General features: G+C 47.6%; 1 protein-coding gene across 1 annotated transcript in view; it reads left to right on the top strand.

The window, feature by feature from the left end:
- GALNS (galactosamine (N-acetyl)-6-sulfatase) overlaps positions 1-15,652 on the top strand; it is a 242,258-nt gene that overhangs the window by 97,393 nt on the left and 129,213 nt on the right. The window contains exon 9 of the mRNA XM_085639221.1: positions 6,517-6,620. Within this exon, the coding sequence (XP_085495347.1) occupies positions 6,517-6,620 (104 nt within the window). The remainder of the gene's footprint in view (positions 1-6,516; positions 6,621-15,652) is intronic.

Here is a 15,652-nt window from a genome sequence, read left to right on the forward strand (position 1 = left end):
CCGGGCATCAGACGATCTGGAAATTTTTGAGCAATCTCCTTGCGCGCCGGTACGTGACGTCGTTCAATTCCGCGTGCTGTCGTCTGCGTATGTAGTGCCTATATAGGTGCCACCCCAGAACGCTAACCTCAGTTCCTTCTTTTCCCCCCTATCATCACAGATGTGGATGAGCTCCCTTCAGTAATTTTCTGACTGGATTTTTCTGACATTTTGTCACAGTTATTCAGCCTTTTTCAATCTCTATTTTGCGGAAGATGTCCCCAAAGAAACCTACTGAGTTCAAGCTTTGTGGAGCCCATCTTTGAAAAATGTCAGTGACGGACCACCCACTTGGTGTGTCCGTGGTGCCTGGAGGAGGACCACGACATCCTGTCCTGCATGGAGTGTCAGAACATAAACCATAAGGCCCTCTGCGAGTGGGCCACGAAGCCATGTGACTCCACGCCGCTCCAGGTCCCATTCGCGTTTAGGTTACGGGACTGCTCCCAGAGGCGCTCGCTTCGATACTAGTCGCGCTTTAGGACTTCTTCGGGCAAGTCCCATAAGAAGAAGCCCAAGCACTCTTTAATTTCTCCACATTGTTCCCACTCTTGGACGATGTGAGGGAACCACACATCCAGGCCCGCTCACAGGTTGTTCCTCTACAGCCGGTGTCTGACACTGGGACCGTTCCAGCTTCCCCGAGTTTCCCAGAACTGAAGCAACCTCTGCACAAGCTTCTTGGATTCTACATGACCATGACCCTCATATTTAGGCCACTGAACCCTTCTGGAGTGCCTTTGGGCCCCATGGATTCAGGAGGTTCTCTGACTAGAGCTCCGCTGGCGGGTCTGCCTTCGGCACCAGTCAGCCCCTTAGGATCTGTTGGTGGATCCAGATCGGCTCCAGCCACGACTTCAATACCTCCTCTGGCGACTGTTCCAGTGGGTCTGTTCCCGGCAGCGTAAATCCATTGTGTTTCCCAACCCCGATACGGAGCTGGACCAGCATTACATGATGTCTGCTCCAGTCCTGACCAGGCCGACATGGCCTGAATCAGATACGGAGCCCTATTTCCCTGAAGGGCTATCTGAGGAACGCCACTCCCCAGAGTGCTCAAGAACATCAAGAACAACCAGGCCCAAGTCATCTTGGTGCACCTGGATTGAGCAAGAAGATTCCGGTATCCTGAACTCCTGAACATGAGCATCTGTCCTCTGATCTGGTTTCCCCTTCGGGAGGATCTTCAGTCGCAGCAGCAGGACAGGTTTCTGCAGCCGAACCTACACACTCTCCACCTAAATGCGTGGAGATTGAATGGTGACAGTTGAGAATGTTCAACCGCCCTCCCAAAGTGTGTGATGTCATCTTGGCAGCCAGGCGTCACTCCACGAAAATGATTTACGTCTGCCAATGGGACAATCTTGTGGCTTCATGTGTATCCAAACCTGTTGATACTTTGTCTACACCCTTGTCTGAAATTCTACTTTTTGTTCCAGCCCGGCAAGGCTTTGCTTTTGGGCACAGTTAAAGGATTCCTTTCTGCCAGTACTGCCATCCTGTAGTTGCCAGACCAACCTTTCCTGTTCAAGTCATATGTTATGACTCGTTTCCTTAAAGGTTTGCGTGATATCTCTCACTTAACAGTTGTATTGATGTCTATGTGTTCTTCTTTGAACTAGCTGAGCAGTGCTGCATTCTCCAGGGAATGCGGAATGTTACGACTTAAAATTGTACTGGCAGACTCTGGGCAGAGGCTGTGCTGAGTGGATGGAGTTTCTCGCTCACTGGAAAGAAAAGCTGCTTGTTTCCACTCTGTTCCTCCTAGAATTTACTGGTGATCCTCCTACTTCAGTTTGCAACAGGGGTTTCCTCCTACCCCCTTCATTATGCCCCAATGGGACCTGAATTTAGTCCTCACCTTCCTCATGTGCTCAACTTTTGAGCTGATGCACAGCTGCCCTCTAAGACTGCTGACCATCAAAACTCCCCCTTGTGGCAATTGCATCTGCCAGGAGGGTTCCGAAATTAAAAACTCATCCATTAACCCCTGTACATTTTCTTCTTACCAGACAAGTTGGTTTTTAAAACCCGAGCATCCTCTTTGCCAAAGGTGGTGGCATCTTTTTACGCCACGCAGACTATCACACTTCCTTCCTTCTTCGCCCCTGCCCTCATCCTACCAAGGAAGAGGAGAGACTCCACGTCTGGACCCAAAAGTCACACTGTCGATCGCACCAAAGTTGGTTTTATGGGTGTGAAGAAAGGCAAAGCAGTTCATTAAAGAATCAACACTAGATGGATTATCCTTTGTATTAAAATCTGCTATGCGATGGCTAAAAAGCAGCCCCCTGAGGGCTTAAGAGCTCCTTCTACCAGAGATAAAGCTGCGACCACTGCATTGGCGAGAGGGGTCCCAGGCCTGGATATCTGTCAGGCAACCACATGGGCATCACTGCACACGTTCGCCAAACACTACTGCTTAGACAATCAGGTCAGGCGTGACTGGCATTTTGCCCGTTCAGACCTCCAGGACTTCTTAGTGTAACACAGTCTGCTTTGGGATCCATTCTAAAGTTAGGAATCTGCAGCTAGAAGTCTCTATCAGATGAACAAGTTACTTACCTTCGGTAACGACTTATCTAGTAAAGACTCTAGCCGCAGATTCCTTACCGAGCCTCTCATCTTCCATGTTCTGCGAACTGTATGTCATTTATGATGACACAACATGGAGCTAAATGACATCACTTACTGGTGCACAAGGATATTGCTAAAAAAATTCTGTATCCAGTCTGACACCTGGGGAATAGTCTAAGCTAAGGAATCTGCAGCTAGATAGAGTCTCTACCAGAAAAGGCGTTACCAAAAGTAAGGAACTTGTTCTTTACAAGTATAAAGCTGAATTTGTAATCGCAAAACTTGATTTTGCATTCATAAAAAGATTGACTTACACATACTTTTTTAGGGTGAGTAAATCTGTTTTCTGGTTGGTACTTCTACCTGCAGCATGCTCACCTGCAGGATATCCCCAGGCATCAGACTGAATCAGGAACGTTAAACCTCCCACTAGGCTGGTAGCGAGTACTGGCTTTGGTTTGATGTCTGAAGTAGTGCCTGGTGACACCACGAAGCAATATAGCGCCTGCTCGGGTACATCAATGTCAGTTTCCTTTTTTCCACGCATTTGATTCAGAGCCAGAACTAGCTCTCTCCTGAGAGTTGTGGAAACAATTGTTCACTTTTTTGGTGCATTACCATGTCTCCACCTGTCTCTTTTTTTTTGGTTATCCAGTCCAAATCTCACCTGTGGTCCTCCCAACAACTCCAATTTATGGGGTTGGTACTGGACATCACCCTCCTTTGTGCTTTTCCCCTGCCTCCGAGGACTGCAGACATCCAGGAAATAATTCCAAATTTTCACCAAGGCACAAGGGTCCCAGTCCTAAGAGTTCTTAGATTCTCAAGTCTGCTGGCTTCCTTCATTCTCCTAGTCACAAATGCATGTTGGCGTATGAGAGCCCTGCAATGGTCCCTCCGCTGGCAGTCACCACAGTATGGGAGAAACCTGTCAGACCACATTATGATTTCTCCCTGCACTGCAGCGAAAGTGGCTTGGTGGGAGATCGAGTCAAAACTGAGCTTCTGGATGGCCTTCACTCTCCCTCCAACCATCGCTATGGTAGTGATGGATGCTTCCACATAAGGTGGGGAGCCCATCTGGAGGACAGGAGCTTCTGGTCTCCAAAACAGTGTTTTTTTATCATCAGCCTTCTGGAACTGATGGCAATTCAGCTGGCGCTCAAGGCCTTCCTCCCATGCATCGAAGCTTGGTCCATCCAGATCTTGACAGACAACATGACTGCAGTGTGGTACGTCAAAAAGCAAGGAGGAGTAGAGTCTCACCTCCTTTGCCTAGAAGCATTGAGACTGTGGTCTTGGGCACATTGCTAAGGGATCTGGCTCACCAACAATCACTTATCGGGTCTCTGAATGTGAGAGCCGACAACCTGGTCTGACGTCACTGTGCCGATCACGAGTGGCTTCTTCTACCAAAAGTAGCCCAAAATATCTTTGCCCAGTAGAGGACTCCTCAGGTAGACTTTCTCGCCTCCCCAAAAAGTACTCTGTGCCAGCAGTTATGCGCCTTCCAGTATCTGTTATGGGGAGCCTTGGGGATGCATTTCAGTTGAGGTGGAACTTTCAGCTGCACTACGTGCTTCCCCTGTACCCTTGAGTCATCGAGTTCTCCGGAAGATTCACCAAGACGGGGCCCAAGTCCTTCTCATTATACTGGATTGGCCGAGAAGGGTGTGGTACGCAGACTTTCTGCACTTCTCCACTTGTCCTCGGCTTCGCCTACTGTTCAAGCAGGACTTTCTCTCCCATTTCGGTGGAATGGTTCTCTAGCCGAACCTCCAGGACCTCCACTTACATGTTTGTAGTTTGAGTGGAGACATCCGAGTCCCTTGCAGGTGCCACCGGGGGTGCTGGATGTCATCTTGTCAGCGCATCTTCCCTCCACAAAATCTGCTTACTCTGGCCAATGGAGAAACTTTGTTGCGTGGTGTGCAGACAATAATGTAGACCCCTTGCAGGCCAAGCTGTCCTAGGTCCTGCAATACGCACCTTCTCTTGCTGAGAGGGGTTGTGCGATTGGTACTATCATGGGTTATTTAGGTGCCCTGTCTGCATTTCTTCGTCTGCAGGACCGGCTGTCTCTTTTCAAGTCCCCCCACTGTTTTCCGTTTTTTGAAAGAGTTGACAAATTTGTATCCTCCAACCCCCTTTATTGTGCTCCAGTGGGACCTTAATTTAGTATTGACTTTTCTTACGGGGACGCTGTTTGAGCCTCTGCATAGTTGTCCCTTAAGTGTGTTGACCCTATAAACTGTGGTTTTAGAGGCTATCACCTTCGCCAGACGGGTGAGCGAGTTACAGACTCTAGAATCCTTTCCTCTATTTACCTGTGTCGACCCCAATAAGTTGGTGTTGAGAACCAGGGCTACGTTCCTACTAAAGATGGTGACTTCATTCGATCTGGATCAGTCCATCTCTTTCCTGACTTTCTACCCCCCACCCCATCCCACTCAGGAGGAGGAGCAGTTACATTGCTTGGTTCCCAGGTGGGCAGTCAATTACTATCTAGAATGCACCAAGGATGGAAGACTGGATTACCAGCTTTCCATTGGGCCAAAAAAGAGAGGCAGTGCTGAAGAGGACCCTCTCAAGATGGATTATCCTCTGCATCAAGACCTGCGATGCTTTGGCCAAGAAACACCCTCCGGAAGGAATCTAGGCCCACTCCACCAGGCCAAGCCCACCACTTCTGGACCTGCCAGAGGCATTCCCATAGCAGAGCTCTGCAAGGTGGGAATGTGGTCATCCCTGCACACTTTTGCCAAACACTACTGCCTGGATTCGGAAGTCTGTAGGGGTTCTGCAGGATTTCCTAGTGCAACCATCCATCAACCCTTCTCCTTAGGCAGGGTATTGCTCTGTAATCCGTTCTAAAGTTGAGGAATCTGCAGGTACAAGTAACCATTGGAAGTAAAAGTGACTTACATGCTGTAACAATCTTTCTGCTGGTCACTCTATCTCCGACCCACCTGCGTCCCCGTCTGATGGATGCAGTATAAGGAAAATTAATAATGTTTCATTTTATTTTTGGTACTGCACTAATCTGTCAATGTCAATCTAACTATTGCCTCAAAGACTGGGGAAAAAATGGTCGGAAACTGACGTTGATGCACCGGGCGGGCACTATATGGCTTTAGTGACTTCACCTAATGCCAGCCGAAGCCAGCACTCCCTACCAACAATGGGACAGCTTTGAAGTTTCCGAATCCAGTCAGATGCCTGGTGATGTTCTACAGGTGAGGGATCTACAGGTAGATAGAGTATCCACCAGAAAGATCGTTTCCGTAGGTAAGTAACTTTTGCTCCAGGGACGGGGGTTGGGCATCCAATGAATAACTGCCCTCTTGTTGGGGAACACATCAAACACATTTGTTTGTTTATAAACTTTTCTAATGCCCATTCCAACCATACAATTTTGTATTTGACCAGTGCAAGAATAGATTTTTTCCCCAAGTTGCATATTTGAAGGCTAACACCAAATTCGGTCATGTTCCCAGCTGCACTTTCCCAGGTGTACTAGAATAGTTTGTGAATTTCAAAATAAAGTCAGATATTTATTCTTAACATACAAAAACACTTAGATTAGTACATATATGGGTTTTTATGCATCGAGCCAATACTGTTATTCAGTTTATGTCCATAGTTGAATGGGGTCTACCCTAGTAGTAGTTAATCTGCACATCACGTAGCTACAACAGTTCATTTCAACTGCCTCTCCAACACTCGACCCGGCTTCCACACACAGCATTACAGACCTTCACAACACTTTGCATTCCAGCATATCAACGCACAATTTCTGAACACCCTGAATGCCATACACCCAATCACTCACACGGGACATGCAATGTTTCATCATGAAATCCCACCGATTCTCACTTTTACAATCTCCATTTTCCCCAGGAGGAAGCAATGCACCATTTTTGTGTGGGAAGCAGACCACCTTTGAAGGAGGTATGAGGGAGCCGGCCATTGCTTGGTGGCCTGGACACATCCCTGCCGGGCAGGTAAGAAGGTGCACGGCAGAGTTATGGTCATGGCTAATGATGGGCGTTTGAGTGCTTCTTTATTTGGTTGCAAGACTGGTGTATAATCTGCAAAATGATGAGCTTTGAGTTACTCAGACTTATGTTTACTAAGTTTCTAGAGCCTGCCTTTCTTTTCCTAACATTGTCCCTTATGAATTGCTTCAGTTTGGAACAATGTGAAGGAACTATTGGTAAATTGTGTTGGTTTTTGTCATTATGTTACTATACCCCAGAGAATCATGGTGATGACCATTAAAGTGGCTTAAAATGGCCTGATCTCTAGCCCCGCCCCTTTTGCAAGAAGCGGTGACAGCAAGTAATCCTGAAAGGACCTGGAATGTCGGGTATCGTGAAAGCTGGATGTAGGTTTCCAATAGGCTATATGTGTGAGGGACTTTTGTTAAATTCTTTATTGCAGAGGTATGTCTACGCTCATCATCTGTTGACACCTCAAATGAAGTTGCTTATGGAGCTCCTTTTAGTGAACTTTGATTCTGTTCTGCTTTTAAAGTTTTTGTCTTTTAAAGAGTTTTTTTTTGTGCTATATGGACATAATGGATCTGCTGCTGAATTAATACCCTTTTTGTCATTTTGGGAAGGATAATGGGGCGGCTGATGTAGTGGTAGTGAAGGGGGGCTGGGATAGCTGACCGCTGCTCTGGTGGCCTCTTCATGATCGACGTCCGACAACTGTGAAAGTGAATTGCAAGATTTTAAAATTAAAGTCAGCAACTCATTTGAATCTGCTACGTAAGGTGGGCACATCTATATATGTGGCCATTAGTGCTCCTTAATAACAAGGGGATATTTAAAAACACATTATTGCTTGAATCATTGTGCCTGTGAAACGTTTATTACTGCTCTGGACCATTAATTGCCATTACCCCCTGGGGCATTTTTTTATTCCTTTCACCAATATTGATACTTCTAACGTCATGGGCCTATTAATACTCCTTACTGCCTCAGGGGCTTGCTGCTCATTACTGCCTGAGGTCGTTGATAGTTATAAATGCTAAGCAACATTGATACCCCATGTTGCCTAGGGCCTTTGATGCGCTTTATCACTTTTGTACTGTTAATTCTCCTTAATGCAGGAGTTGAGGAGAGTCATGCTTAGGACCACTGATGTTCATTTCTGGGTGGCGCCATTAAAGCTTATTGCTGCTTGGGGGCCACTGCTGCTTGTTAATGCTTCAGGCCATTAAATCGTGTTACTGCCTGCACCCATTGATGCTCAAAACCCATTGGGCGGTACAAAAGGGGGTGGTGATGGACGGAGCATCAGAACCAATCAAACACTCACACCCAGTCAACAGATCTGGGTTTGATCCATCACCGTTCTTTAGCCCACTCTGCCACTCCAGTTCAGACATGGCCATATGCAAATCAGTCTGACCCTGTGCCTCACGGGAACAGTCCAGCCCGAACTGCCAAGCCATGCCTTCCCTGGACCGGAAACAAGCTTCCTAAGACCTTTTGTAACGCAAAACCCATTGGGGCCATTGATATTTATTACTGCCTCAGGGCAGTATTGATGCTATCACTCCCAGGGCCATTTATGGTTGTTCCCACCTGGGCCTTTTATTGATGCTCAGTACTTCTTGTGGTCAATGATTTATTTATTGGCTGCTGTCGTTCAGACTCCCTACTGGGGACATTGTTGTGCTTTACTTCTTTGCGGGAGTGATGAGACTAAGTTCATCAAAGGAGACCCAAACTCATTTGTTAGTTGTAAAAAGTATTGCATACTTTGGAATGACATAATCCAAAGGTTTGTTCAGCTTGTAAGCTAATGCCTTCCATCCACATTTATTAGTTCTCACAAGACACTGTAGGATTCTGTCTTTTATTCATGTATGACTATTCCACTTCTTATTTATTTATTTATTTTTTTAAGTCCAACTAAGCGCTCATCACCTCAGTGATATTATTTATGGTGTAATTGTTTAAGTGGAGTGAGATAGTATGTACAAGTTTATTATCAATGCTAGGTGGCGTCAGGATGTATGCCAAAAAGCAGTCTGCAGTGGGTCCAGGTGCATGAGAAATGGACACAGGGTGCGATTGGTGACAGCTCATTGTTGCATGCATTTTCCAATTCACATGGCTGAAGCCTTTGCACAGTGAGGTCAGGTGTAGAAACCTGGGCCCTATGTGCCAGTGGTTCGGAGCAGGAGTCTAGGTGCAAGGCTGCCTTTTGCCCAGTAGATGCCACAGACTGGCAAAGGCAGAGCTCAGTGGTTCCGAGTGCATGGGGATTGGACGAAGAGCATGGCCAAAAACCAAGCCTTCCGTCCAATGGCCAATCAACACGGTCATAGCCTTTGTCTAGAAGCAGAACAACTGAGGGCAATTTGTAACCTTCAGCAACACCTTTCACCCAGATGGCAACAGCCAGTTGAGTGCGAGGACTGGGTGCAGTAGTCAAAACCACCTTCAAACTGCCACAGACTCTGCACAGTTCATTCAGTCAATCAATCAGTAGAGTTGTAGAGCGCTACTTGTCACCCACCCGAGTATCCAGGCGCTGTAGTTGAATTTGTGGCCACATGGAAGGGGGATATCATTCATAAAACCTTTCAAATGGAAAATATCTTTAGTTAAGGTTTTCTTGGTTCTGCTTAATGGATGACATTGGCAAATGGAAATTAAGTGCTGTGAGGCAGTGTAAAAAGAAAACTGGAAACTTTCAAGCAGTCGCCAGTTAAGTTGGCCATGGATCTTTAACGAAGTGCACTCCTTATAATCTCACACTGGCAGACAAACGGGACATCAGTAATTATACTATTGACTGTGTCATTTATGCGATCCAAGGACACAGTAGCACACAGTCCATTGGGTAAAACCCAGAGCCATACCCAATAGAGGAGGCCAATGTGAATGGCAGGAGCCGTACTCCGGATGGAAGGGAAAAGATGCTGAAAGCAGAGATCATATTAGCCACGTTCCTGTGAGCCTCTGGGTGCAATATCTAACCCCTGGGCTGCCCATGCACTGATGATGAAGTGGGGCAGATTTAAGAGCCTATTTTGCTTTGCAAACCGCATGGTTTTCTACGTTGTCCTGCTCTGCATCTGCACCTTAACTCTGCACTCTTACTTCCCGATTCCACTGAACATGTCCTTTAGCAACGCTGTGCAGGCTCTCCCCTTTGCCCAGGCCCTACACTGAAGTCCTCCTCCCCACAAGCCAGCCTCCACTCGACATCCCTTTCTCAGGCCTGTCTGGGCATCTCCTAAAGAAATACCGACAGGCTTTCAGCCCAGAAACGATTCTACGGCAGTAGTTCTTAACCTGTTGTCTGGGGAACCATGGCGGTCCGCGAGGCCTATCCACAGGGCATGCGACTGCTTAGAAAATTAAATAATATTAATATATTTGTAGAGTTCATATAAATAAATAAGAGAAATGTACGATTGAAAATTTTAAAACATTTTGTAAATGTGAACGAATTTTAAATTGAAGGTTCAATATTAAATTAGCATCCGGAGATGTATTTGTGGGAGCAGTGCAAGTGCATCAAACAGAATATAGATGGGCGATGAGTGGTCTCAATTGAATTTAGAAAAGCTCCAACCTTCCTATCTAAATCAAAAAATGGATTTGTATATATTTGTGAGGTAAATAAGATTTTGCCATTTGTCTATTTGTTTTACAAATGATTCTTTCTTTAGTTGTTGTGTATTGTTTCCCAGTTCAAATGATAGAAAATGATTAGGCTGGGGTCCTCGGCTTGCAGTAATGACTCAGTGTGGGTGGGGGGGAGGGGTTCCATGGATTCTAATAATGATTTAGTGGCGTTCTTGAGTTCCAGTAATAATTAAGTGAGAGTCCACAGAAGTCAAAAGGTTAAGAACCACTGTTCTACAGTTTTGTACACCTCCTTTAGTGCTCTGGTTGCTGGGCCTGAACTTCAAGAAAGTCATTCTCTGTGTACCCATTGCCTACGAATCGACCAGATTGGTCCTTCCTGAAGCAGAGCAGAATGTGAGCCTAGAGCATAGCCTTTGTCCTTTACAGTCTCCTTCCCTGAAAGCCGCTTAAGGGATGTGTAGGAAAGTAGGATCTGCTTTCATGGTTACCCTCACTTTTTGCTGGTGTTAGTTTGTTTTTTTGACTAGTCTGACTGGGATCCTGCTAATCAGAACCCCAGTCTCTGTGCTTCTCCCCTAAATTGTACATGGTGAGCACTTGGGTACACTCGGGATTGGCTACTGGTATACTCTTGTAAGTCCCTAGTATATGGTACACCAGGGGTCTTCCATGGGCTGCAGCGTGTATTGCGCCACCCATGAGAGACCACTCAAACTGTGATTACAGGCCTGCCGTTGCAGCCTGTGTGAGTTGGTGCTAGCACCCCTCACGACCGATATAAGTTCCCTTATATCTGAGATCACTACACTTAATACCTAGAAGTCACCCCTTTGGCAGGTTCTTCAGTCCTGAGGGCAAGGTGCTTGGTAATAAATGTGAAGGTGCCCCTGCATGAGCAGGACACCCCTACAGACCCCGGAGTCGATTCTCCAGGCTTTGTAAGTGCGGTCAGCCATTTTGATACATATAGTGGACATCAGTCATTACAAGATGTCTAACTATATAGTGGCTGCACCGAACCTGGTCCTGTTTGGTATCAAACAGGTTGGAATCCTACCCCAACATTGAATTCAGTGTTGTAGTATGATCCCATGTACTGGGGGGGGCTCCTTAGGGGGTCCCCCTATTCTCCTGATTACAGCCTTTCAGGGTCTGACAGCAAGCCAGTGCTGCTGCCGACCAAAACCACAATTCTGCTCTCCTGCTGCTGAGCCAGGCTCGAGCAGGGGAAGGTAGAACAATAGGTTTCCTGTTACAGGGAGGTGTGACCACCTCCCCAGTCAGGACTTAGTGTATTGGGTTGGGGGTGCTTGCCAGCGCCACCAGACTGCTTTGAAGAGCACATTTGGTGCCCTCCTTGCATACTCCAATTTGAAGCAGTTCAGGTAGCCCTTGGCTTCCGCTCTGGTGCGAAACTGGACATAGGACATGGGAGTATCCTCACCTCTGTCCAGCCCTTCCGCTGGGAGGGACCCAGAGTCAACCAAACCCCTTTCCTAGGGTATTTAAGGGCTTACCTGTGGGTGGGTCCTCAGGTTCGTCGTGGGACAAGACTCGAGCCTAAAACCAAGTCACTCTTCGACCGTTTGGACACTTGGACTTTGCCTGGAACCAAGACTGCATCAAGGAAGACTCCTGGTCTCGCTGTTATGCAAGTGTTCTTCGTCGCCTGTGTCTGTGCTTCATCCAGGATCTTTAACAGACCTGTGGGCATCAAGGACACCCAACGTAATCTCCCTTGGAGTGAAGGAATCACTCCCCTGCAGCTGCAGGCACCGCGACGAAGCTTAACGGTGTGCTGCTCCTGACGTCCCCCGGACTTCGAAAGGCTCACCAACACAGGGGCTGGTTCTGCAACTCCCTCAAGGCCTGACCTGTCCTCTCTGCAATTTTGAGGCCACTATCCCTCGCCTGAACCGCTGGGACCGAACTCCTGTGCACTGCCTCGACTTGCCATTGCCAAGGCCTGTTGGCTAAGCACTCCAGAGATCTTCGGGCTACAAGAAGCTCCAGCCTCCAGCATCTCTTACTGCCAAGTACAGCGTCTAAACTGCATCCTCTGCACCGTGAGACTTCCTTCTTGGTGAGCTGCTCAAGGTCCTCTTGCGACTCCTGTGCCTTCGGCCTGTGGGTCCTCTTGAGGGGCTTCTCCTGCTTCAGTGGGCACCCCGTTTGCTCGGTGCCTGCACGACTCTCCTGTTTGTGGTAAGTCCCTTGGTTCTTGCTGGTCCCAACGTTGCTCCTTCTTCGCTTTCCAGGCCTGTTGCAGCTGCCAAGGCTTGTTGGTGCTACTGCTGGACACCGACCCCTGGTTCTCGACATCCGACATGGGACAGCTTGTGCACGGCTCCTGGTCTTCCTCAGCTTCCCCTGGTCCTCACAGCTGCAGCAACAAGGTCACCGTCAAATCACTTGAACCTTCCGTCATCAGTGGGCATTGCTCTTTCCTGCCTCCTGGTCACCTCTGAGTGGCAAAGACTCTGTCACCTCTGCTTACAGGTTCTTCACTTCAAGAATCCACCCTTGGATTTCACCAGACTCCTGCACAGTTTTCTCCAGCGGCATCTTTCCTGAAGTCCTCCATTGGGGTCTATTGCGGTTTCCGACGTCAGTTCACACCTATGCACCCGGCTTCCCTGGTGTAGGTATCCTGGTTCCTGGGGTATCCATGGGTTAGGGTGACTCTCCAACCTTCTGTCTTCAACAGGGTTTCTTCAGGGTCCACTGGGAAGGGTCCTTCTCCAAAACTGTACCCGCGACTTTCCCGTTGACTTCTATTGAACACGCGGCTGTGTTCCCACTCTGCACACAGCCTCCGTGGGGTTCCTGAGTACTTACCTTGGGTGATTCCTTGTGTCCCCAGCTCCTCCGAGTCTCCTGATCCAAGTCCCGATTTTGGTCACAGTTCACATTCCACTTTCTTAATCTATGGTTCGTCCCCCCCCCCTCCCCCCCCCCCCCCCCCCCGAGACCACTGTATTTTGTGCTTACCTACCTGTTACAATTGAAGTACTATTGTGGATTTGTGGTAATATCTCTGGGTCAGTGGCGTAACGAAAGTTTAAGGGGCCCCCCTGCAATGTACACAGTGGGGCCCCTGCTCCGGATTTTATCTGGAGCGCTCAGACCCGAGCGCTGTGCTGAGGGGGCCCCCTGCAGCTGGGAGGCCCCCCCGCAAAGCGGGGGATGCGGGGCCCTGTGTTAAGCCCCTGCTCCGGGTTGGAGATATACCAATGTGTTAGTGAGTGGTATAATAAATAGAACTATTTTTATATATACACTGTGTGGTTCTTTTTCGTTTAACCTTCACTATATGATTAGTGCTGGTAAAACAAGCTGCTTAACACTCCTACTGGACTAAGCCTGAAGGCTGCTCTCCACAGCTACCACTTAGAGAGCTTTACAAGGTTGTCTAAGACTACTAAAATCACCATATGGGTTGTCTGGATTAGTGCAAGGTGCTTCAATTAAATAAGTATGCACCATATACTTAGCCAGCCTCCTACAGGATGTCATCAATGGTGTCAGCGATGTTGAGATATGACATCACTAGTGATATCCTTGATGAGGAAATTTGTGATGTGTGATGCCAAACTTGAGGGCATGAGTAGGGGTGTGTGAAATTCATATAATTTCTGATTGCATGAACATTTTTGAAAAATTACACAAAATGCCAATCTACCATTTACAGGTATATTTTAGCAGGAAATGCGTCCTCTCATCCATTTTGGGATATAAGGATGCATTTTATACAACAAAAACACAAATACTGTGAACAACAGTCACTCATGTTCTGTTTGTTCATGTTGCTCCCAACTCCTGCAATATGATGTTTACCCAAATGGACATGCCATTACGCAGGGTGGTGTCATTTCGTGAATTTTGTATAACGAGCATATTGTGAAACGCTGGGAAGTGAATAAGATTACGCCGGCATAGGGAAAATTCCCCCTGGGACCACTCGTGAGCAGTGCAACTTAACGGATGGGAGTCAAGTGTTAACGGTTTTGTTAAACTCTGTGTCGCAAGAATTATTTTTCTGTTTTGTAAGGTGATCAGACGCATGCATACCTACGGAATATTAGCTGAAGCTTAACCAATATATTTTCAGTGATGTATATGCCTTTTGTATGCAACTATGTTTTAGAGTTATTTAGTATTCCATTCTGGTAAAAGCTGTAACCCCTCTCCCCACCCGCACTGATGTGTTCGGGAGCTATGCAAGTTCACGCCCGAGCAATCACATATTTCTGACTTCCACCTTTACCGCTCGGCTGAGTTCGGCTGTGTTTGTAGAATGCGTAAGTAGGTAACCCCCCTGCACATTCCCCGCCGCTCCCCCGACTTCTAGAACCTTCCATCTGTCAGAGATGCTTATTGTGCCGGTTTTTGAATCCTCCTTTCTCCGCCATGCGGGTCCCTGAAGGAGAAAGAGAACGTATCATCCCAGAGACAGCCTCGCCACCAGCCCGCTATCTCCCCCCGGGCCCAGATTGAGACGGAATTAGACAGGGATAGGAGGTCTGCGCGCTGTGATAACTGCAAAAGGATTTTTATGCAAGGAAAAAAGAGATCGTGCCTTGACATCAGCGTGTCGAGTTAAAAAAAAAAGAAAAAAACAGCTCTTGTCTTCGTTTCTTCATCGCTTCAACCGGCCCCGCCTCGTCCACTCTCCTTCCCATTTCTTGTTTGGCAGTTTTATTAATTGTTTCAGAGTTTTAAAGCTTGGACGCGCTGACTTATTCCTCTTGGCGACATGGCCCGGAGGAGAAGGGACTGTCATTTCCTTAAAGACGCGCTCTCCGCCGCCTGGTCGCCTTGGAAGGCGCGGGCGCGCGGGGGCCTGCGCGCGCGCGCTGCCGCCTGCTCCTCGCTGATACCGGCCCTATCAGATCGACTCAGCCAACATTTATTTTCTCGCGGGCGACGGCTCCTCATGACTGCTTAATAGAATAGAATGCCGGGGCCTTTGTTGACTGCGAAATTGGTGTGTTTTTTAAATGGTGGTTGTTAGGTTTGAATGCCGTCAAGTTTTTTTTTTCTTTTTAAAGAATGTGATTCCGATGCCCCTGTGGTCGAGATAAATACCTCTGCTCACAACACCTGTAATGGGCTTGCGTATGGTGTATTTTGTTTGCATTCCTAAATGACCGCGTGGGGCAGCCGGAGGTCTTGGGTCGTCTACATTAGAGTAATAGCAGGGCAGTGACGTTGCAAGGGTAGCATGGGCCTTCGTGCAAGCTAGGAAAATACCCTCCCTAGCGTGATAGTACAAGATAACTAAAATTAGGGTGTAGTGTGGGCAAAGTAGTTTTGGTAACATTGCACCTGCTGAACTCCTTGTTGGTAGGCCCATGGTGTGGGGAGGCCCGGTGTGGTGTAGCAGGAAAGTTCTACTGTTCAACAAGATAGTTTAT

The sequence above is a fragment of the Triturus cristatus genome, chromosome 12, assembly GCF_964204655.1.
Source record: "Triturus cristatus chromosome 12, aTriCri1.1, whole genome shotgun sequence".
In the NCBI taxonomy this organism is placed as follows: domain Eukaryota; kingdom Metazoa; phylum Chordata; class Amphibia; order Caudata; family Salamandridae; genus Triturus; species Triturus cristatus.